Source organism: Populus euphratica, unplaced genomic scaffold, assembly GCF_000495115.2.
Source record: "Populus euphratica unplaced genomic scaffold, PopEup_1.0 scaffold18.1, whole genome shotgun sequence".
Lineage (NCBI taxonomy): Eukaryota > Viridiplantae > Streptophyta > Magnoliopsida > Malpighiales > Salicaceae > Populus > Populus euphratica.
In genome coordinates this window covers 1,409,750-1,432,559 of record NW_011499881.1, presented here as the reverse complement: position 1 = coordinate 1,432,559, position 22,810 = coordinate 1,409,750, and the positions used below count along the sequence as shown (strand labels likewise).

Genomic DNA, 22,810 nt, shown 5'->3' with positions numbered 1-22,810 from the left:
TTTTCACCATAGAGGTCAAATGGATGCTATCAATGTTTTATTTTTATTTATTTTTTAATTTATATGATGCAAAGTGATCCCACCGCCCCCCCCCCCCCACAAAAAAAAAAAAAAAAAAAAAACTCCCCTCATTAATCTTACATAACTTTAAAACCATAGTCAACACATTGTATTCTTTAATTAAACGTTAATTACATTATAAAAAAAAATCAATTATAAAAATCTCCTGATGTATCTTGTCTTTAATCCTCCTTTTGATCTATACAAGCAGTAAAAAAACTTTGTATAATCTATTTTCTTCATAAAAATTTAAATGAGCTCTCCTAAAAATCCTAGCCCATAATATTACAACGAGTCTTGTAGATTTAATAATTCTATAATCTAACACTTTTTAAAGTGGGGTTTCAGAACATCATCTTAGAACACAGCGATGTATCATGAGATTATGTAGAAAAACGGGAAATTGGGACTTCGCAGACTTTTGTTATTCAAAGTTTGGGACTTTATGACCAACCTTATGAAAATAAAAATCACTCTTAGGCCCAAAGTTTCAAGTCCAGGTCTCTTGTCGGCATTTTTATTACCTGCATATAGTTTCTGGGACGAAGCCATTTTGGGAATAATATATGTGAATTGGAATATCACTGCAGCTAGCCCTAAGAAAATATTATTGAGAAAATGTCATATGGACCTTCAAAACCTGGATGAGCAGATCGACTCCAATAACATGTCAACACTGAATAAGTTAACGAGATGGCACCATTTTAAAAGCAAAACAAGTAAATACATCAACGTGTTGAAAACTTCACTTGTAAATCTCGACAAGGAGCAAAATGACAATCTCATAAATAAAAACAACTACAAGGCAGCTGGATGATTTAGAATTGTTTATGATGCATGTAGCCAGAACCTTACTGTCATGTGCTTATGTGGAATTCATTTTGATGGCTATGACAGCAAAGTTTTGCCTTTCTTCTCCTTGATCCCAAAGGAAAGGCCGTTCCTTTTATTAGACATATAATCAATCGATAAATGTAAGAAGGAAGGACTACAACGTGCACCTAAAGGTTTATGTATGGACATTCATATTATTCAAGCCATCAACTGCAAAAGGAAAAAATGGGTATCCCTTGCCTAGATCATACAAGAAAATCTAAAAACAGAAAAGTGAAACGCGACGCAGTACTATTGGCCTTCATGGTGAAATATATCATAGAAGTATCATTCTTTCATGTCATTAGAAGAAATTTGGAAACTTTTGTGGTGCTCTTTTTTGTAATGTTTGGCTTATAAAAAATGAAAAGAAAATAAAAAACAAGAAGAAAGTTGGAAAGTTATTTGGAGCTAAGTTCAAGATAAAATCAATTTGAAAATTTACCATAAGCTCACGGTCAAGTCCGGTCAGTTTGACCAGAATCAACCAATAATTTATTGGAAAGCATTTTTATTAATTCTCTTAAGCATAAAGATATGTTCAATTTGGTTTTGTTAAGGTCAAACCAGACAACAAAATATATAAAGTTCTACGTTTAATCCACTCAAGGTCATAATTATTTTTTGAAACGTCGCCTGTGATTAAGCTCCTGAAATTAAATAAGTTTTCCATTCATAGACTTAAGCTTGAACATCGTGTTTTGTTGGGTCAAAAAGTTTTCAAAAGCTTAATTGTAAATGAACTGGCACTAATTGATATTACAGTACTCATGTTGTTGTCATTGATGAACTTCTTCCATTTGTCAAAAATTATTTGTCATTTAATTTTAATCACTAGTTATTACAGTTATAATTAATACATAAGTATATAAGAGATCACATTCATAAACATGAAAGATTATAAGTCATTTCTAGAACATGGTACTAAATTTTTGACAAAAAAGGAAAAAAAAAAGGACATGGTCAAAGCTAGCTTAAGTACTGTCAATGCGTTGTTTTTGCCGTCTCTCTATCCTAAAAGAATGACAACCAACAACCAGCTACCTAATAAGAAGGGGGGAAACAGCTAAACAAGTAAGCACATTGAAAGACACATGGTATGTTCGAGGTTAATTTTCGAATAAAAGTTGAGTATTAAGTTACATCAATTCATTCTTATCGAGCTGCAAGCTCCCTCTCTCCCTTTCGTTTGATTTTGGATTAAAGTAATTATTACTATAAATGTTTATTTGTTGAAACTAGCTAGCAAAGTCACAAGATGAAGGAGAAATGAGGCATGTGGAAATCAACTAGGACATGCATCAAAATTGAACGAGTGAGCTTTGAACCAGTACAATATTAATAAGTTTCTATTACCATGGATGAATTAGGCAATCATGTCAGATCTGATGCAATATATTACACCCGCTAATGTTATTAACATGCCATCTCTCTCTTTTTTCCCCTTTCTAGCAGTATTCAAGTTATCTACGCCATAAATTGGTGGTAAAAGGAAAAGGGATATTTATATGAATAATTATTGATTCAATGAAAAGGAGACAGTTGCACAACATTGAATTGAAGTAGCCATGTAGGTACAATAAAAAGACAGTGATTTGTAAGTTATAGATTTCAATTTAGGATTATATTATAATTATAGCAAGACCATACACATTTTGAGCAAATCATAATGGCAGCCTATCGCACCTAAGAGGGGTTTTTTTCCAATATAATTCCACGCGGTTTCTCATTAGCAATTGTTTTCAATGGCTAGATGTTTAGTTGGACCTCTCCTATAGTATTAGCATTATCATCTCCTCTGGGTTATAATATTAAGATTGTCATTCATGTCTAGTATTGAGACTTGATCAGCCTGTGTCTCATACATGAAAACAAGGCATCCTATATGCTGGAAGGTTCATTTCATACCTTCAAATGTAAAGGGCACGTTTTTCGTCAAAAAGTGAATTGAAGCCAAATAGAACCGATGCTTCCTGTGCATTAGCTACTAGTAGCTGTATGGTAAATTAAAATTATCATATGTTGGAAGGTCTCATGTCTGTAAAAAGAAACAAAAGTCATGTAGAGCACATCCCCCTCAAAATTGGAAACCAGACCATGTGGAACTAGTTAATTTTTCTTGTGCACTTAGTATACTTAGCTTAATAGTAAGGTTGTAAGTACTGATAACAGTGGTAAATAACAACCGCGTTAGAAAAAAAAAAAAAAAAACCGGATTCATGGAAGCTACATGGGCAGAATTTTCATCCCAACCTCAGTAAAAAAAGAAAATCCCATAACCAGCATATAGATGATCAAAAGAGATGAGAGATGATAAAATTTACTAGATAAATGGATACATCACAAGAGCCGAACAACAAGAAAAGTCCTAAAGCAAACGCCAAAATTGAGTCTCCCTTAAATACGAGTACACAGAAGTCTCAATGGAAATGCCAATGACTTGTGTTGTCACTATTTCACAAGCACCTGCCTTTCCCTTCTGTTGCCTTCTCACTGTTTTTCTCTAACCTAGATCAATTCCACTAAAAACCCTTTCCTTCTCTTTCTCTAGCCTTTACCTTGTATTCTGAGCTCAAGCGAAGAAATCTTTGGTCAAATAGTCAATATCGCAACAAGGTTTTCAATTTCTTGATATTTATTTATATGGAGTCGGCTAAACAAGGAAGCCCAGAGGATTCAAGTGAAGAAAATTACGATAGCCAAGAACAAGTCAAAGAAGATTTATCAAGCAATACAGCAACTACTGCTAAACGCTCATATGAATGTTCTTTTTGCAAGAGAGGCTTCACAAACGCGCAAGCCTTAGGGGGGCACATGAACATACATCGGAAAGATCGAGCTAATCGAACCAGAGGCAAAAACCTTGTAAGTTCCTCATCAGTTTCAAGCAAAGACAATGGGGAAATCAAGAATCCTAGATATATGGTACCAAATTCAAGTAGACCCACAAGATACTATCCGTTTTTGGAGGCTCAAAGGAATCATGAAATGTATTTTCAGCCACCTGTGGTTTCTAGCCCTAGACAACCATATAGCAATTACAAAAATGGTAGCCAGGATTTTATTGGGCCAAGATCTCAATCTTTGAGCATGAACGAGGACCTTTGGGGTAAAGGTCTAAGCTTGCAAATTGGGTCTGCCAATATCCAAGATAGTGGAGGGAATAGGAGGGTTTCTGACGATGACGAAGTCGATCTGGAGCTTAGACTTGGACGTGACCGCTAATGGGTCACACGGGTAAATCTATATTTCAGGAATGAACAAATGTTTTTTACGGGGTTTACGTACTTATCTGCTGGTACTGTTTGATAGGGGGGATTTAATATGGATTTCATGAAGATTGCAATATGCATATTACTGTTCCGTTGGTGTAATATAAAGAGTACCATGTCAGCTGTGAGATCCATGATATTTGATTCAGAATTCCACTTCCATGACAGATGAATCCATGAATCAGGTTCTACTTAGGAGGTAAGTGCATTGTATTTAATAGTTTTGGTGTGGCTAAATTCAGATTACATTAGAATTAGGCCTTGTCATGTTCTAGCGTTTCTATCTCCCAATATTCAAACTCGTATAAGCCATGTTTGTGCAGCATCAAAGTTTCATTCTTGATTTTCGTATACAAAATCTATCAACATTTTATTTGTCACTGCATTTTTTTCTTCCACTGCATGGACAGAAGGTAAGACTCCGGTCTCTTTGTCAAATAGATAATTGCGCAAAATTGTTTATAATTGGATGACATCAAGCCTGAGGCATTCTTCACAAAAACTACTTAAGACCTAGATGAAGTATAGTAGCTAGGGAATTGTGAGTCAGTGAGTCTCCAATTTAATTAAATGATCTCTCTTTCTAAAATTTATTTAACGATTTCACATTTAATCCAAAACTACACTTAATTCATGCATTGCTAATTATGCTACCAGATACCAGGAACAACTGCGCGCTTGCATAATCAGTTGTGAGAAATTAAAGCGGTAATTAACATCTTGGAATTATGGTAGACCTCCATGAATGTTATTAACAGAAGTTGGTCATCTGCTCATGTGCTAAGGAAGCATTGATCATGAATCCAATTAATAGCCTTCGTGAGTTATTAGTCCCTTGGATACGCCCCTTGATTAGTAGCTTGTTTGCCAAAGAGATGCCATATATTTAATTGCTTATAGCCAATTAATTAATTATATCGCATTATTCGATGCTATAACGTAACATATCTAACCATAGAAGGTAATATACATGCGGTGCTGATGATGATATTTAATAACGTTTCTAGTATAATTAAATGAGGCATTTTGCTTAAGTCGAAAGGGATGATTTTTCTAGGTCAGGAACATTTTGTTGTATACTTCCTCTCCCTGTCTTATCACATGGGTATTCGCCATCATGATCATTGATTATAACTTCGCAGAAATTTTCCTAGCCATAATTGTATTGTGTAATTTATCATGCAATAAATTCAAGATCCTAAGCTCTTTTCGCTATTCGTGACGGTAAAAATTACATGCATGTGATTCCTTGCCATTAATGGCCATCAGGAAGCTAACATTGCTAATTAAAGAGAAAGGAGATGTTACTATTTTCAGAGACTGTAATGCCTTTTCTCAATGTTTTATAGACGAAGTACTCGCTAATTATGTTAATTACACGTTAAAACCCTTGTTTTATTCCGGTACTTAGTCAATTATTTCAATTGTATATTTTTAGTACGAATTTGGTTATTTATAACTAATGATCTTGTATATTGTTTGACATTTGTCTATTTTCATCCGGTTAATAACTTGTAATGTTAGAACCTTTTTCATTAGAAATGCTAACCTTGGATTAAAGTCACTTCAGCTAACTTACTGAAAAAATTAAACAGAAATTATCCGTTGGATAAACTTAGAGAAACTAGAGTGACATAGCATAGAAATCGATCCATGTTATAATTTGAGGATGTAATTGAATAATTGACATAAAAACATGTTAACATTTAATCCAAGGCTACCTATATATATATATATAAACACAATGCTGTTCTTCAACTAAATATAATAAATCCAAAGGACATTTATGTAGAAGTTTGTTTTCTTTCTATAATTTTTAATTATCTTTCTATGAAATCTAATGTAAAACCCTTTAAAAACACCTTTTTTCCCTCCTCTTTTTCTAGCAGTTTCTTCCAGATTATGCTTTGCCTTGCTTTCCGTCCTTGTCGGTTGATTTCCCGTCTTGATGTTTTAACATCATTGGCTTATGAAAGAAAATATATATCCAATTTTAAGGAAGATTATAGTAACTATGTTAGTATTGTTGTTTTGTTAATTACGAATAGGTTTGAACTCGAGAATTCTTGAAATGAAAAAATGATATTAATGTTAATTGCTACAATTAACTGATTGTATTAAATAGTTTTGTAGATTTTTTAAATATTACTTCTATAAAAAAAAACACATAATTTTAATAATATTGTATACGTAAAATGTATGATTTATATGTAAGCATGAATTAATGTGTGTATGTGCTTCTTTTTTGAGAATGTGCATGCATGTATACATTTTTGCTTGATCATTTGGATGTGAATGTGACAGGCAACCGATTACGTTGCCCAGCTATATCTCTTTCCCTGTAGCTTCAAATTTTATTTATGGTGCTACTTCGGGATGGAATTTATTGCACAGCAACTTTAAAGGCAATGAAAAGAAACTGGAAATTAAAGGCCTTTCCTTTTATAAATGAAATCCCAAAATGTCTAAAGATAAATCCATAGGTACTTACTTGCATCTGTCGTTTTGACAACTCTTGAATCCGAGATTCAAAACTGGACTTACTGTAAAATTTCCATTTGTTTGAGATTCTAAATGAAGTTAAACTATTTATTGCACAGCCACACTATAAATATTTGAGTAGACTCTCATATTTATAATAGTGATACATTTCATGATAGTAATTTAACTCTTCTATCTTATTAACTACTGATTAATGATGTTTTCTCTGGCTATCTAATCATTGATTATGGATTGCGGGATCTGTACTTGTGATAAAAAAAAATTAGAGAGGGATCACAAGTTTGTACTAACCCTTTTCTTTTCATGTTTTGGGCTATAAATAAAGATGGGCTAGATCTAAGTGCTTAAAGAAGCGATACGAACACACCCAGCCCGGAAGAAGAATATAGTTAGAGAAGAAAGTGATAGAGAGACCTGTCTTCAGCATTGAGCCTGGGCTGGATTCAATTGCATATAAAATTTTATAAACACAAGCAGCGAAGGAGCAGAATGGTATAAACATGGGCCACTTGGCATATTCATTCAGCTGAAATGGTTTGAGGCCATTAATTCTGGACGCTATTTATTCAGTGTATGTGGATTGGGCTGACCAACTTCAGCTGTTTGTTGAACACTTGGCGGGTATCTAATCCTTTCCTTTCTCCTTTTCTTTTTCTTTTTCCCAGTAGTAAACTCACAATTACATAATAATGACGAGTATCAACAAAGAGCTTAAAATATGGCAGAAGTTGTTTAACCATATAAAGTTCGCTTTGCATAAATCTCCATGGTTGTAAGGGTAGATCAAGCTAGCGTAACTCGACCAGTAAAATTAAGGAGTTTTGCTTTCGAAGCTGATAGTCTCGACGAAATCCGATCCATCACAAAGACAAAACTTGATTTGTACACCCTGGGATGCAAGAAAGGAACTCCAAGATAGACACCCAAATCACTAGCAAAGGAGAAATTACAGATAAAACGAATCTGTTTCTTGGTTCGGTGGTGAACAACAGGAACAACAAGCATATGAAATGTTAAAAGAAATAATTTTATTTAATAATTTAAGTTTTTAGGTGAGAGTTTATAATATAATTTATATTATTTTTTAATATTTTTATTAAGTAAAAAGGTTTGAAAGTTACACGTAACAATATTATTTTATATTTAATATTTATTAAATAAATAAAAATAATAAAATTTAAATTCATAATTATTTAGTCATTAAAATTTTAATACTATATTAAAAAAATCAATTCAACTCAATAATTTAATTTTTTAAATAAAATTTTAAAATATAATTTATATTATTTTTTATCACTTAATATATTTATACTCGTTAATTTACTTTCATTCCCGAAGCACCACAAATTTCATTCAATTTCATCCTAATTACCCCGAGCATGGCTACGAGCAGCTGTAGTGAAGGGTAACACATGTCTGCTAAGAGCAAGTGAGAAATGGGAGGTCCATTCCTCGAATATCTGATAGGCTTCCATTCATGCGTTGCATTTTATTTTATTTTTTATCAATAAGTAGAAAAGGCCGCTCCATTCACAGCACAAACAGGTAAGGGGAGAAATGATCCCCTTACAGATACCTCGTTTAGGCTTAAAACATGGTGGTTTTTTCCCAGTCCACACAATAGACAAGGAAGACTTGGTTACACAATTCATGACCTCTGTAACGTGTCCTTGGTGTGCCGGCTAGGAGTAAAGCTCCTTTGGAGAGGACTAATAATGCCTTCAAGCAAAGGTCGATTAATTCTATCAGCCAAAACCTAAGTTTATAAGTTACATTACAGAGGTTGAAAGGACGGAATTGTTTGATAGAATCCGGAGAGTCCATCTTCGGAATCAGTACCGGTAAAATCTCAGCCAAAGAATCAGGAAACTCGCCTATACCAGCTAGTTCCCCCCTCCGCTCAATTTACCCCGAAAAAATACGAGCAGCTTACTTTCATTGTTCGTACCAGTCAGCTGAATCAGTTAATTTCTTAGAAAACCTCAATTTAATTCTTAATCTAAATACTCACCCTCAATTGCATACAAAACTCCTCAATTTTATCAATAAGGTTCCGAAACATTACCTCATTTCTCAATTAGGCCCTTTTTGTAAATTTCTGTTAATATTTTCCCTCTAATGTGCCCGGCGTCTATTTTTGAAGAAATTCTGACTAAAAAAATAGTGAACAATAATTCAGGGACTAGATTGAGATTATTTTGAAAAAATCGGAATCAAATTGACGAAATTTACAGGCCCTTACTTTTCCTAAATGGGCAACCATATGACCCCTACGCTTCTGACACGTGGAATGTATTGAAATAGATGTGACTATATGGGAGAAGGACATGTGCAATTCTGCAGAGGACCCTTCCACCGCCCAGGTAAGGGAGGCAACACCTCCATCGGAGAGCACATGGGCGGATGTGTAAGAATGGTTCTTGTGCCTTCTCTTGACTTACGCAGCCTCAATTATGTTCGTGTGTCCCCCGAGCATGAAGCATTTGACATCCCCATACTCGTCCTGGCGAGTTGGATACAGATCAGTCCCAAGCATCCCTCGGTCAATTCGCTTTAAAATGGCCACCGAGAATGTGTACACTAAGCTATTTTGCCCACGGCTCGTAAACTTGTCTTTTGAAAAAATCCTTACTTGCAGGTTATTTTTTACAATTATGTAACTAAATAAATTAATAATTATTTATATAAATAAAAAAATATTAATAATAAAAAAATTAAGAAATAGATATATACTAAAATATTTAATATCACAATATAAGTTATTTACTTTATTGTATTTAATAAGTTTATTTGTGAAAATCAATCTATAAAATAAATCAATACATATAAAATTTATTGAATAAGATAAAATAAAAAATTAATTATGCAAGATTACACATATAAAAAATATTAAAAAATAAATGTTATTAATTTTAAAAATAAATATAATTTGTATAAAATATTTAAAAAATTATAGATAAATTACACTAATCTTATCTGGTAATTTTATTTTTTTTAGCATACTTTTATATTTATAAATCTATAGGTGATTATATTATCAATGAGAGGATAAGCTATAAGTTTTCCAACAATCAATTATTGTTCAAGATTCTGTTGATAAATGTTTTTTTAATGGAATCAATGTATAACTACCTATAGAATAATCTTTTGATATTATACAAAATTTTATCGTGTATAATAAAATATTTGAGATTAAAGATTAATTCTTACTAATATAGTTCCTTATTTGATTTTAGAATTTTGTTATTTTGATATTTAATAGTTATACTAACAATAATATTGAATTAATTTAAGTTATTCTAGCTTGCTTTGCTTTGTTTTATTGTCTGTTTTTTAGTTTTTGAAACATTTTAAAAAAAATTAAAAAAAAATATTTTTATTTTTATTATAAATTAATATTTTTTAGTATTTTAACATCATTTTAATACATTGATATCAAAATTAATTTTTAATAAATAAATAAATATTAAAAATAATTTTTTTTAAATAATATCTAGATTCTTGCTGCTGCGGCCGCCTATTTTCCATCAAAATTATATGGCTAGACTTCATCTTCTCTTCAAAATTACATTGATGCTTCTTCTTTCTTTCTTTTTTTTTTTTTTGTCAGAAACAGTGAAGTGGGAGGAATAAAAAGAAATGGTTGGAGAGGTTCCATATATCCCAGACCGGTGCAATTCGAGTCAAGGATTGGGCCCTCGCCTCGTTTTGGAATCAACATGCTAATTATGGCATGTCATATCACTCGCCTTTTTGGAATCAACATGCTAATTATGGCATGCATTGCACCTTAAATTAATCCTCTTGACTCTCTTCAAATCACTCGCCTAAATGACATGTCATATCTCAATTACTCCCTCTTGCAAATCAACTTCACCATCATAAGGAAATCACTTGGCAAATGCCAATTAGTGCTTGTTTCGCATTGTATAGCTTTTGTTTTATAATTGTTTTCCACTTGAAAAAATATGAAGTGAGAAATAACGTTAATAATTGCGTATGTATAATCTATTATTTCTCTTAATTGTATCTTCTCTTTTTTAAGAATAAAAAAAAAGATTCATGAAACATATTCAATAAAATTATTTTAATTTCTATAAAAAATGAAGTGAGAATAACGTTAATGTACGTACCTTTTAAAACAAATCGAAGCAGATTTCCAGTAAAAAAACAAAGAAAGAAAGGAATAGGTGTAGTAGTAATCAAAAGATGGAAATATGGGGGGAAAATAATCAATTTGGTAGATTATTAGTATTATTAAAAAAAAAAAGATTGGAAGCCAGTCTTTACCACAACACACCGAAGATAGGAAAGTTTCCCGACTAGAAAAAAAAGGGTCAAAAGTAGCAAACCCAACGAGGCAAACGGCAGCCTCGCGTGTTTTTTTCTTTGTTACAGTAATCGACTGAAATGTTAAAAGGTTGCCAAGGGAGATGAATGTGGAGATTAAGACAACTACCTTTCTTTTTCAGTAGACACGCACTTTCGATATTTGCAAAGTAATGGATGAGAAGGAAAGCAATGTTCTACCCGAAACTATTATCGAGATATTTTAATTCTGATGAATGTATTGATGAAGTTGATGAAAGAAGGTCCACGGACGTCAAATCTTTGAAAATAAATTTGGTTCTTCCCTCTCTCTCACACCCTGTATGTTGATCAATATACACTCAAAGGCCATCAATTTGGAGGCCATGTTCGATGCACGTAGGAAATGTTAAACCATACTCGTTTTCAAGCATCATTTTCGATCATTGCCTGTTCATAATCGTGTGGGCTTGATTACCTCTGAAAGAAAGACAGAATGATTGTTTCGGTTAATTATCCTCGTTACCAATGACGACGTTAAGCAGACTTCATTTTCTTTTTTCCTCTTTTTAGGTGGGGAAGATGCACCGAACGTATCATCACTCAATGTTATTTGTATCAATTTTGAATATGATCAGTCAAAAGTAGAACTAAAATTAATGAGTTAATTTCTCAGAATTTAATGTCTAATGTAGTGAGATTTTTATATAAATGTTATTTTTAAATTTTGCGTGTGAAAAGTGAAAATAGATTTTAACTCTATTAATTTCATTGCTTGAATATATATATATCAAGGAAAACTTTTAGTTTTGAAAAAAAAAGAAGAAAAAATTGAAACCAGAATCATATTAGCGATAATTTTTTAGATGCGTGGGCAGAATTGAATTATTCGGAAAAAATAGGGATTAAAAAAAGGGTATATAATTGTTAAGAAAATAAAATTCCAAAATGAGGTTGCCGTACACTTCCTGGACCCGCCATTCATTATGGCGAGGGAACCTGTGCTTGTTTGCTAGGTGCATTTGTGTGAAAGAACAACGGCACTCAAGAATTTAAATTGTTAGCGTATTTCAAGAATTAAATTATACTTTTTAATTAGTTATTACATCTTAATTAAATTATTTGATTGATTTTTAATCGTTTACATTAATTAGTAACCGATGATCTTTCAATTTCCTCCATCTCTCTTCCTCTCATAAGTACTGTCCTTTTACCGGTGATTTTTCATGGCAACAACATTATTTTATATCTTTTCCTTTAGTACCTTCAGGTCAAGTATTATAGATTTGACATGATTATTTTTATTCTACAATTTAATAGGTATTTTATTCTTTATGATTTCATGGGTCTTTTATATGTTTCGAACTGCTGTCAGAAATTTTTTTTCAATGATAATTGGTAATTGATATCTATAATTCAATATTTTTTTTATAAATTAAATATATTATATTGATAAAAAATCTAAAAATTTTAATTTATTTTAAAATTAAAAAAAAAAAATACTCGAACTCAAAAAATAATTGGGCTCGAGCTTAGATGTTGGATATACCGAACATCCTCTCTTAGGCTTGAGCATAGCTTGAGATTAGGTGTTGGACCCCTCTAGCATCTCTTTTGTGATCTCATATATGCTACCTATCCCAACCTCAAATAATATATTTTAAGTTATTTTTTAAATTTAAAAGTATGCATTTTTATTATTTTTTATTAATATTTATGTAAAAAATATTTTATCCTTCATAAATATTGTAATGATAAAATTACTTTTTAACTTCTCTATCCAATAAAAAAACAAGGTCCGATGGTCATGAATGTCCATTAAATTATCAGATAAAAAATAAGTTTTTTCTTACATTGAAAAGATGGATAGCCTACACAAGAATAACCAAAATTTTAGTATTTAAAGTTTTTTAAGTATATTTATTAATTTTTTTCTCTACTAAATTGCTGATTTTATTATTGGTGGATTCTTAAACATCCTCAAAAATCTTTTTTGTGAGTATTTAGAGGTGTTTATTAAAAAAACTTATCTTAATATTAAAAAAATAAACTATTTTAAAAAACACAGCTTATCATTCAACCACTAAAAAACTTAATCCTATAAAAACTACTAATTTTAATACTTCAAAAATAATAGGGATTGAAAGATTTCAAAATTGCACAGACATAACAGCCTTTCTTCTTGTAGTATCGTTTTTCTCATAAAATAACCTGTTTTTTTCTCACGATATTGTATTTTCATTTTCTCTATTTTTTTTTTTCAAATGCTTCTTAGGTGTTGATAGATGACATCAAAGCCCTCGTCATTCTCTATCCACAAAGAGTTCCACTTTAGATTGGCTTCCATTGATTAATTATGATGTAAGGAACCGTTTTTGTTAAATCAATAAAAATTCCACCTTTGTAAAAAAAAAAAATATTTAAATTAATTACTTGATATGTTTTTTTCCTTTTAAATATCCAAAGTGCTCTGCTAGTTTTTAGTGTACTCTCTTACTTTGTCCTTGTCTCCATCATCAATCTTTCTTCTTATTTCTTGCTGGCACCCTTTAATTCACTTAGTTTATTTAATTTATTTGAATTTTTTGAATTTTTAATTTAATTTCTAGATTTGTTCAGATGTAAGTCTTTGGATTTATAAATACAACGATGAGTTGGTTTATTGACCATATTATTCAAATAAGATTCTTTATGCACACGAATACATAAGCTATTACTTATATATTATTCAATTTTTTTCATGATTCACCAATGTGTGATATAGGACACCATAAGCAATGTACTTTCGAAAGCCGAGTTTCTTATGCAAGGGATTAATGAGATGAAAGAAAAGATGTTTTATGTTGCGACTTCATTTTTTGTTTTAGTTTTGATCAATTTCCGTTTTACACAATTTATAAGTGTGTATTTTTTTAATTTTTATTATTAACTTTTCATCGATTAAAGATTTGTAAGCATTTTCCCCCCAACAAAATCAACTTCTTGAAGCTAAATATTGTTTATTTATAAAAATAACGGAGTATAGCCTCTTTCTCCTCTGTGAGGAGTCTCCTTCTCTTAGCGTGCTTTCCTCTCTTTTATAGGGTTTGTTTCATGCATCATCGTGTCTTCGTTTTCCTTCCATCTTAATAAACTTTCTTTCTTTTCCACGGATCCCCCTTCTGAAGCCCTTACTATACCTAGAGAGGATGAGGATGGCTTCATGTGAGCTATTATTCGAGATCCCAGACGTGGGTTGTGTTGACTACTTACAGTTTTACTATTCACAGCTGAGTTAGGATGACCTCATGTTCTTTCGAAGGTGTTTGGTTGGGAAAGTCATTGCAGATCGCGACACGCGAATAAGGTTACACTCAAATTAAGATGTTCTATAAGCCGTATCGAAGAGTCCCGAGGGGTTTCATAACGTTCAGGAATTTGGTGAGGGCTGTTTGGAATTTTTCTTTACTCATGAATATGATGTTATTCGAATCCTAAATAGCGGTCCGTGCCTTTACCATAATTAATTAACTCCTGTTATTGCATCATCGGGGAGCATCACCGATTTTTTTGTATCATTACAACTTCTGCGAAGCTTCGTCCTGATACAATTATGGGGACTTCCTTCAATTCGCATTATCGCCCCAAACAAGAAGGTAGAGAATCGGATGCAATCTTGGTCATGTTCTTGATTCTGAAATTCCTGGCATTCGTGATGCACAAGGCTCTATTGTTAAACTGGGAATCGTGTTTACCACTTGATCAACCTTCGAAAACTGGTGCAAGGGTTGCTGGCCGATTTAAATATCAGCGTCTCCCATTTTTTTGCTTCTACTGTGTCAAAACGGGAAAATACTAAAATTGTGAGGTATCTTGGAAAATAACCGTTATAATATAACGATCAAGGTTGATCAGGTGGGCTGCCTTCTGGAAGACCAGCAACTGGTGACCCACGCTCCCCGTGACATGCCCATCATCATCTGCACTGCACTTGTTGATCCCAGTTTCCAACTACTAAAATAAAATTTCCCACAATTCTCCTCTCCATCTGTGGATAAACAGGGGCAAGCTTGTAGAGGGAACACGAGCAGATTAAGAGTCGGGTTTCCCGAGGGAATGAATCTAGTAGGAGTTAGCTGTGCCGTTTGTCCTCCAAATTCATGCCACCTGGAGAGTGATTCCCGCCCTTCTATTTCTGCACAAAAACCAACATATTGTTATTTTTTAAAATATTTATTTAAAATATATTAAAATAATATTTTTAATGATTTTAATATATTAAAATAAAAAATCTTATTTTAATATATATTCAATTAAAAAGTTCTTTTACAAAAGAAAAACCGTTACCAAACACCCACAGATACATGCACCTACTGCCAGCACGCCTGCTGATGTGTGCTCTCCAAATTCATTTCCCCTGGAGAGTGAACCACGTCTTTCTAAATCCGTCCAAGAACCAGCAATTATTTCTCCACATGACCAGTGGGACTCTCATTTGCCATTTAGCACTTCCACATTTTCTACCGATGCGGCCCCACCGGTGAATAAATCAGCCTAATGAGTTGATTTGAATGATGACGATGTTATCATTCTCAAAAGTTCAGGAGAAGATGTTTTCTGCAACGGGCCTTCCTCTGCAGGACCTGAGGTGCATGCTTGCCTGTCCATGTTGTATATAGTGTGCTTGGGCATGACTCTGAAATTAATTCTTCTCAAGTCTATAGCAAACATGGAAGAAAAGAAGCAAGCGGGACTGAAGGTCACAGCACAAGGCAATGGTTCCAAGATTATGCCATCTTCTTTCAGCTTTGCAAACTTGGCATCGGATAACTCTTTTAAACAAGGATGGTCAGATACGGAAGGGAATTCAGATGAATTGTCAGATGATAATATTGGAGGAATCAAGTGCTCATGCCTTTGTACCATGCCATGGTTTTTTTTTTTTTTTTTTTATCAAAATGCCATGGGTATTTAATTATGCTAGTTGTGACGATGACACCCGATCAACTCGGTTGCAATTTATCATCTCCCAGGCCTCCTCGGACTGCGTTATTGATCTTTTTCTTGAGCGATTTCAATGCATTGCCGAGTGCTTCGGAGAAGATAGATGGTCGTGCTTACGGCTATCATAAAATCGGCTCTTGTCACCATTTCCTGATTCACCTGGCTCAATGAATTTGGGTTTTCAAGGTTACATTCACTCGGAATAATAGGTCGACGTAATCACATCTACGAACGGCTGGATCGGTTTCTCTCCTCTTCTCATTGTCAATCTCTTACTGATCCTCACTCCATTTCTCACCTTGATGAATTGGGCTCTGATCATCCGTTCATCCTTTCTGACCCCCTCTTAGAAATAGATAATAGCCCGAAAAACCTTCAAATATGATGTTAGATGGTTTCTCTTGGGCGATATGTTTCCGCTTCACTCCAAACATAGGAGAGCTCGACGTAGCCTTGCTAATTGATCACGGGATGGTGCTGCTAACTCTAGCGGACGCATTCTTCAACTCAAGGAATCTCTCCGTACTTGACAAAACAGTATTGATGGTTGGGATGCAGCAAATTAGGAGCATTTAGCGGCATTGAAAGATGAATGAGCAAAAGAACAACTATATATTAGAAGCAAAAATGTCATCGAGACTAAACATCAACGTAAAAGGAACTTCATGCTCCTAAACAAACTAGGAGATAGTAGTAGTAATACTCAGTTTTTTCATGCTTGCACTAAACATATATCAACGTAAAAGGAACTTCATTAGGAGGCATTTGCGATGATTATGGAGTCTAGCAAAAAGGCCTTCCGCTCTGCTTTGGAGGAGAAAATCCCTAATCGGGTGTATGTCATGGATGTTTACATATAATGGTCCTCAATTTCAAATCCAACCTAGCAAGTTTGCATGAAATCAACAATTGTGAAATGCCTTTCTTCCCTTATTTTGTTTTTCAGGGTCAAGTAGGTGAGATTGCATCAATCTGGTTGGATTTGTCTCGCCACCCTTCATCTTTATTTAGCCGTGATCTTTTCATAATTGTTATATATACTTTGAAGATAATCCTTTACTATAACTAGATAACATACCTTGTAAATCACGTTTTTACCACTGCTAGAGAATTTCTTATCTCTAACCACTGTTTAAAAAAAAAAACCGATCACATATATAGATAATAAAGAAAATGGGAGAGGATAAAGATAAAGCTAAAATGGAAGTAAGAACCAGAAAGACTTTATTTCCAATCATACTATGTAAACTTGTAAAGAGGTGAAAGCAACCTTGTCATAATGGTAAGAATTCATTAATATTTTATATTACTATTATATTTAATAGGTTTTTGGAAATATCACAACTTCTGTTTTTTCTATTTGAATAATATTAAATTAATTTTTTTAGTATTTTTTTGATAATTTTAATGTGTTTATATAAAAAATATTAAAATAGAAAAAATATTGTAATATATTTTTAAATAAAAAATATTTTTAAAAACCCCATTGTATCACAATATCAAATATATTTTAAATTCATTAATAAATAAATATGTATTTGATATTGGAGTGATTTTTATAACTATAATATCAACCTTTAATTATTTGTTTGATTGAATAAAAAATATTTAAAAAAACATGTAGCAGGCACACAGATATAGCACAGCAGTGTTGAATAAAAGATTATTTACACAATAGTGTTCTCCAAACATTATTTTAAAGTCATATTTATAACTTTACACAAAATAATAATAATTTATTTGGCATCAAATCAATTATTTTTACAAAAATCAATGATATGATTATAATTTTAAATGGGTCTCACATAACTTTTTCCATCACCAAGCGTTTTTATAAGTACAATTGAGGTAAAATCAGCTTCAATGGCGAAAAAAGAAAAAGAAAAAAAGGGGGCGTCTAGGTGAGTGTATCCTATATATAAAAAAAAAAATCTAATGAGAACCAGGACCCACGTGCCACCCAACTAAGTCCCGTCTAGATGATTTTGATATGCAAAGAAAAAACCAGGAGCTCCGAACTAGGAAGAGAAAGAGGCAGAAGGCGGTTTTTGCTCTGGGAGGTAAGATTTCATTAAGGCATGGAGGGAGAGCGAGAGAGAGAGAGAGAGAGAGGGACGTTTATGATAGAGAAAGAGAAAAATAAAACAAATATAGAGTAGAGTAGGACAGAGACTTGTTGTTTCAAAATAGCGTCTAAGTTCGCTTCTTCTCGCCCCACCGGGTCCCACTTCTCATATCTATTCTCCCCCCCCTCTCTCTCTCTCTCCTACAACACAAAACAACGGCTCGGACCCATTGCTTTTTTGGTTCCTCACATTTTCAGTTTTACTACAGCATCTCTCTTCCTCTTTACTCTCTACTCTCTCTCTAGGACTAGAGCCGTTTTCTTTTAGCAAAGGTCTGTTCCCCGTTCTTACTCTCTCTCTCTCTCTCTCTCTCTCTCTCTGACTGACGATAGAGAAGGGCTCTTTCTTTTTTTTTTGAGAATAAGAAGGGCTCTTTCTTTTATTTTTCGCTGGTCCTTATATAAATACAGCCCATTACACTTTGTGCCATACCAGGTGGTGGTTTGGGTCTATTCCGTATCTATCCTTCCTTCCTTCCTTTTTTTTTCTTCGGAGAGAGTTTGGTGCAAGGATTTGCTTCTACTATATGACGTGATGTATTGGTATAGCAGAGTTTATGCTTGCCTGGATGCTTTCTGTAACTGAGCAGGTTTCGGCTCTTCTTTTCTATTAGGTATAACCAAATAACTCTGTGTAAATTTCTTTGTCAGTGCATGCTAGAGATCAATGAAGAAGATCCATCTGGGTTTTTGAAGGTTCGGGTTTTCTTTCTCTTGTTAGCCCGCAATGCCATTTCTTATTTCTTATTGCTGGGTTTTGTTTTGTTTTTTTTTTCCTGCGAGGGAAAGTTGGTGGGGTTTACCGTTTTTATGGCTGATTTCTTAATTCAGGGTTAAACTGTTTTTCTTTTTTGTGTTGGGGTTGATCTTTTGGCTTGTGCTTTTGTTTATCTTTACTTTCCGTCCTTTAGAAAATGAAATGTTTTTTTATTTATTTAAATGAAAATGTCGTCTTCTACCTTACTGTTTCATCTTCTATTAATATTTTAATTATATATCTAAAAATTAGGGAGACGAGAGAAGTGAACGGTGAGCTGAAGTTAGTTTAGAATATGAGAAGTTAACCAATTTATGCGCGCACTTTTTGTAGATCCCCAAATTAGGCTAATTAATTCCTTCAAAATCTTAATGGGGTTTTTAATCTTGTTGGGGTTTTGTTCTTGTTTCTTACAGGAAATGAGAATTGAAGCTGGAGATGTTTGATTTCTATAGTTAAACGCAGTTGCTTGGCAAATTTGTTGGGAAAAAAAAAGATTCAAAATTGTTGATTTCATAAATGGATTGAGATAGAGGTAGCAGCCCATATTGGTCGCAATGTTAAAAGCATTAGCTCCTGGGCTGCTGTTGATTTTATCACTCCTGATATCAGCTTCTGCAAACGACAACGGATTTTCACGATGTAATTGTGAAGATGAGGGCAGTTTATGGATCATAGAAAGCATTCTAGAGAGCCAAAGAGTGAGTGATTTCTTGATTGCCGTGGCCTATTTTTCAATCCCTATCGAGCTGCTATACTTCGTTAGCTGCTCAAATGTTCCATTCAAATGGGTTCTCTTCGAGTTCATTGCTTTCATTGTTCTATGTGGATTGACCCATTTGATCAATGGCATGACGTACGGCCCCCATACATTTCAGCTTATGCTTGCCCTCACTGTCTTCAAGATTTTAACTGCTCTTGTTTCTTGTGCCACTGCCATTACCCTTTTCACGCTCATTCCCTTGCTTCTCAAAGTGAAGGTCAGAGAATTCATGTTGAAGAAGAAGGCATGGGATCTTGGTCGTGAAGTTGGGATTATAATGAAACAGAAAGAAGCTGGGTTGCATGTTCGTATGCTTACTCAAGAGATTCGAAAATCACTGGATAGGCATACGATTTTGTATACTACCCTTGTTGAGTTATCTAAGACATTGGGGTTGCAAAACTGTGCTGTTTGGATGCCTAATGAGATGAAAACCCTGATGGATTTGACCCATGAGTTGAATAGGGGTAATTATTTGAGTTCAGATAATCCTTCAATTCCAATCACTGATCCTGATGTTGTTAGGATTAAACGAAGTGAAGCGGTAAACATTCTTAGGCCTGACTCAGCGCTTGCTGCTGCAAGCCATGGGGAGTCTGGTGAGCCAGGGCCTGTGGCTGCAATTCGAATGCCAATGCTTCATGTTAGCAATTTCAAAGGGGGGACTCCTGAGATAGTTCAGGCTTGTTATGCGATTTTGGTATTGGTTCTCCCTGGTGGACAACCCAGATCCTGGACCAACCAGGAAGTAGAGATAATTAAGGTGGTAGCTGATCAGGTGGCTGTGGCTCTCTCCCATGCTGCAGTTCTTGAAGAGTCCCAGCTTATGAGGGAGAAGTTGGAGGAGCAAAACCGAGCATTGCAACAGGCCAAAATGAACGCAATGATGGCAAGCAAAGCTAGGGGTGCTTTTCAGAAGGTAATGAGTGATGGGATGAAGAGGCCAATGCATTCGATCTTGGGTTTGATTTCAATGATACAGGATGGGAATTTGAGTGGTGAGCAACGAATTATTGTTGATGCAATGATGAGGACTAGCAATGTCCTATCAACGTTGATAAATGATGTGACCGAAATTTCAATAAAGGATAGTGGAAGATTTTCATTGGATATGAGATCATTTGGGTTACATGCCATGATCAAAGAAGCAGCTTGCCTTGCCAAATGCATGTGCATTTATAGGGGCTTTGGTTTTTCAATTGAGGTTGACAAGTCCTTGCCGGATAATGTTATGGGTGATGAAAGGAGGGTTTTTCAGGTGATTTTGCATATGGTTGGGAACCTACTTGATCACAACAATGGAGGAGGGTTTGCAGTGCTTCGGTTTTTCACTGAGAATGGAAGTCAGGAGAGGAATGATCAGAGATGGACAACCTGGAGACCAAGCATGTCTGATGGGGATGTATATATCAGATTTGAAATTGCAATAAACAATAGTGGCTCCGAATCAGAGGGCTCAACTTCAATGTTACAACTTAGTAGTAAGAGGTTTGCCAGCGATGGAGTTGAGGAGGGCTTGAGCTTCAGCATTTGCAAAAAGCTGGTCCATGTAAGAATCATAAACTTTGGATGTTAAATGTGCTTATTTAGCTATCCTTTTTTTTCCATACGATGACCTGAAATAATAGAAATCACTGACGCTAATCTTCTGCTAGAAATCAATTGTGAGAGAAATCTTTACATCTCATTATAAAGATACATGTATCTGGATGGTTACAGATATTAACCATAATTTATGCACGATGCCTCATTATTGTATTATAAACTCTTGTTGAGAGCCATCTTTTTCTGATGAAACACATTATCCTTGTCTGACCACCTCTGAAGATGGCTCAGTGAAGCGATTTTGTTGTGATAGATGGTTATTGTCAGTGAGTCTTTTGGTCTTGTGTCATTTGGAGCTGGGTTTTTTCTTGAAGTTTGTATTTCAATATTTATTACCAATTATTGTACCTTATTGTAAAAGTTGTCTCGTAGGTGGTGTCATCTACTAAATATATTGTTGGAAAAAACTTAGTTCTTTGTGTTAGAGTGAAAAGTATCGGTGCTTTGGAGGTCAGGATGAAATGCAATTCCTGGAAAAATTCAGCAGTTTGTCATGCCGTGGAAGCAACTAGTTTAGTGTAATAATCTTTTCCTTTTCTGTTAATAGGCTATGTGTTTCTCAATTGAAGCAGCTATACATGTGGTTCTGAGAATAGCTGTATGTTGTTTTTGTTTTCCTATTAATTTTTATTTTCTAACCTCATATTTGGCAGCTGATGCAAGGTAAGATCTGGATGATGCCCAACTCTCAAGGTTTTGCTGAAAGCATGGGATTTGTTCTTCGGTTTCAACTTCGACCATCCATTGCAGTGGCCATCTCTGAATCCGGAGAATCTTCAGAGAATCCACATTCCAACACTTTTTTCAAAGGCTTGCAAGTTCTATTAGCTGATGCTGATGATTTGAACAGAGCTGTGACTCGGAAGCTGCTCGAGAGGCTAGGTTGCAATGTTGCTACTGTTGCATCTGGGTTTGAATGCCTTAGTGCTCTTGGGTCAGCTGCATCTTTCCAAGTTGTTCTTTTGGATCTTCAGATGCCTGAGTTGGATGGATATGAAGTTGCAGTGAGAATCCGGAAGTTTAGAAGTCGAAGTTGGCCATTGATCATTGCCATGACAGCAAGTTCTGATGACGATGTGTGGGACAAATGCCTGCAAATCGGAATCAATGGTGTCATTCAGAAGCCAGTTGTTCTTAAAGGAATTTCCCATGAGCTTCGAAGAGTCCTGGCAAACAAAGTTGTTTGACCAACATTCTGCATGTCACAAAACTGCTGTAGCTTTGATTTTTTTCAGAGCAGTTTGGGGGTCACAATTGAATAACCAGACAACATTTAGCCTCTCAAACCCCTATCAATCTTCTATCGTAGAGATGTCTACATATACAAAATTTGCAGTAACAATGATATACATATTTAGTTCGCCCTTGTCTTGATTGATGGAGGTTTATCTTCCTCAACGTAACGGCATGCAGCGGAAGCCAATTTGAAGGTTGATTTAATGTGCTTGAGTTCCCTATGCAAGTAGTTGAACCGGTAACATGGGATACGATTGACATTTTGAAGTGGGATTCAAGAGTGAAAAATAGAACCTGGCATTATGAAAGTTGTATTTTGATTGGAA

General features: G+C 34.2%; 2 protein-coding genes across 4 annotated transcripts; both read left to right on the top strand.

Moving 5' to 3' along the window:
• Positions 1 to 3,270: 3,270 nt before the first annotated feature.
• LOC105129471 (transcriptional regulator SUPERMAN-like) lies at positions 3,271 to 4,502 on the top strand. The gene is made up of 2 exons (XM_011031553.1): positions 3,271 to 4,170; positions 4,246 to 4,502. Exon 1 carries the CDS (start codon positions 3,577 to 3,579, stop codon positions 4,156 to 4,158), a length of 582 nt encoding a protein of 193 aa, XP_011029855.1. The 5' UTR covers positions 3,271 to 3,576; the 3' UTR covers positions 4,159 to 4,170; positions 4,246 to 4,502.
• A 13,792-nt stretch (positions 4,503 to 18,294) lies between these two features.
• Positions 18,295 to 22,810, top strand: LOC105129470 (ethylene receptor 2-like). 3 transcript variants are annotated; one of them, XM_011031552.1, is made up of 4 exons: positions 18,295 to 18,819; positions 19,297 to 21,192; positions 21,621 to 21,766; positions 21,902 to 21,991. In XM_011031552.1, the coding sequence occupies exons 2-4, from the start codon at positions 19,438 to 19,440 to the stop codon at positions 21,903 to 21,905; spliced, it is 1,905 nt and encodes a 634-aa protein (XP_011029854.1). In that variant the 5' UTR covers positions 18,295 to 18,819; positions 19,297 to 19,437; the 3' UTR covers positions 21,906 to 21,991. The 3 variants fall into 3 exon arrangements, with proteins under 3 accessions (XP_011029854.1, XP_011029853.1, XP_011029852.1); XM_011031551.1 differs by lacking the exon at positions 21,621 to 21,766 and having other exon boundaries at positions 18,297 to 18,737; positions 21,902 to 22,810; XM_011031550.1 differs by lacking the exon at positions 21,621 to 21,766 and having other exon boundaries at positions 18,297 to 18,819; positions 21,902 to 22,810.

What these genes read in the sequence shown, in the direction of transcription:
- LOC105129471 (XM_011031553.1), top strand. Translation starts at nt 3,577, where the DNA reads ATGGAGTCGGCTAAACAAGGAAGCCCAGAGGATTCAAGTGAAGAAAAT.
- LOC105129470 (XM_011031551.1), top strand. Translation starts at nt 19,438, where the DNA reads ATGTTAAAAGCATTAGCTCCTGGGCTGCTGTTGATTTTATCACTCCTG. An exon ending in TTTGCAAAAAGCTGGTCCAT is followed by an intron (nt 21,193 to 21,901) that starts GTAAGAATCATA and finishes CATATTTGGCAG; the next exon opens with CTGATGCAAGGTAAGATCTG.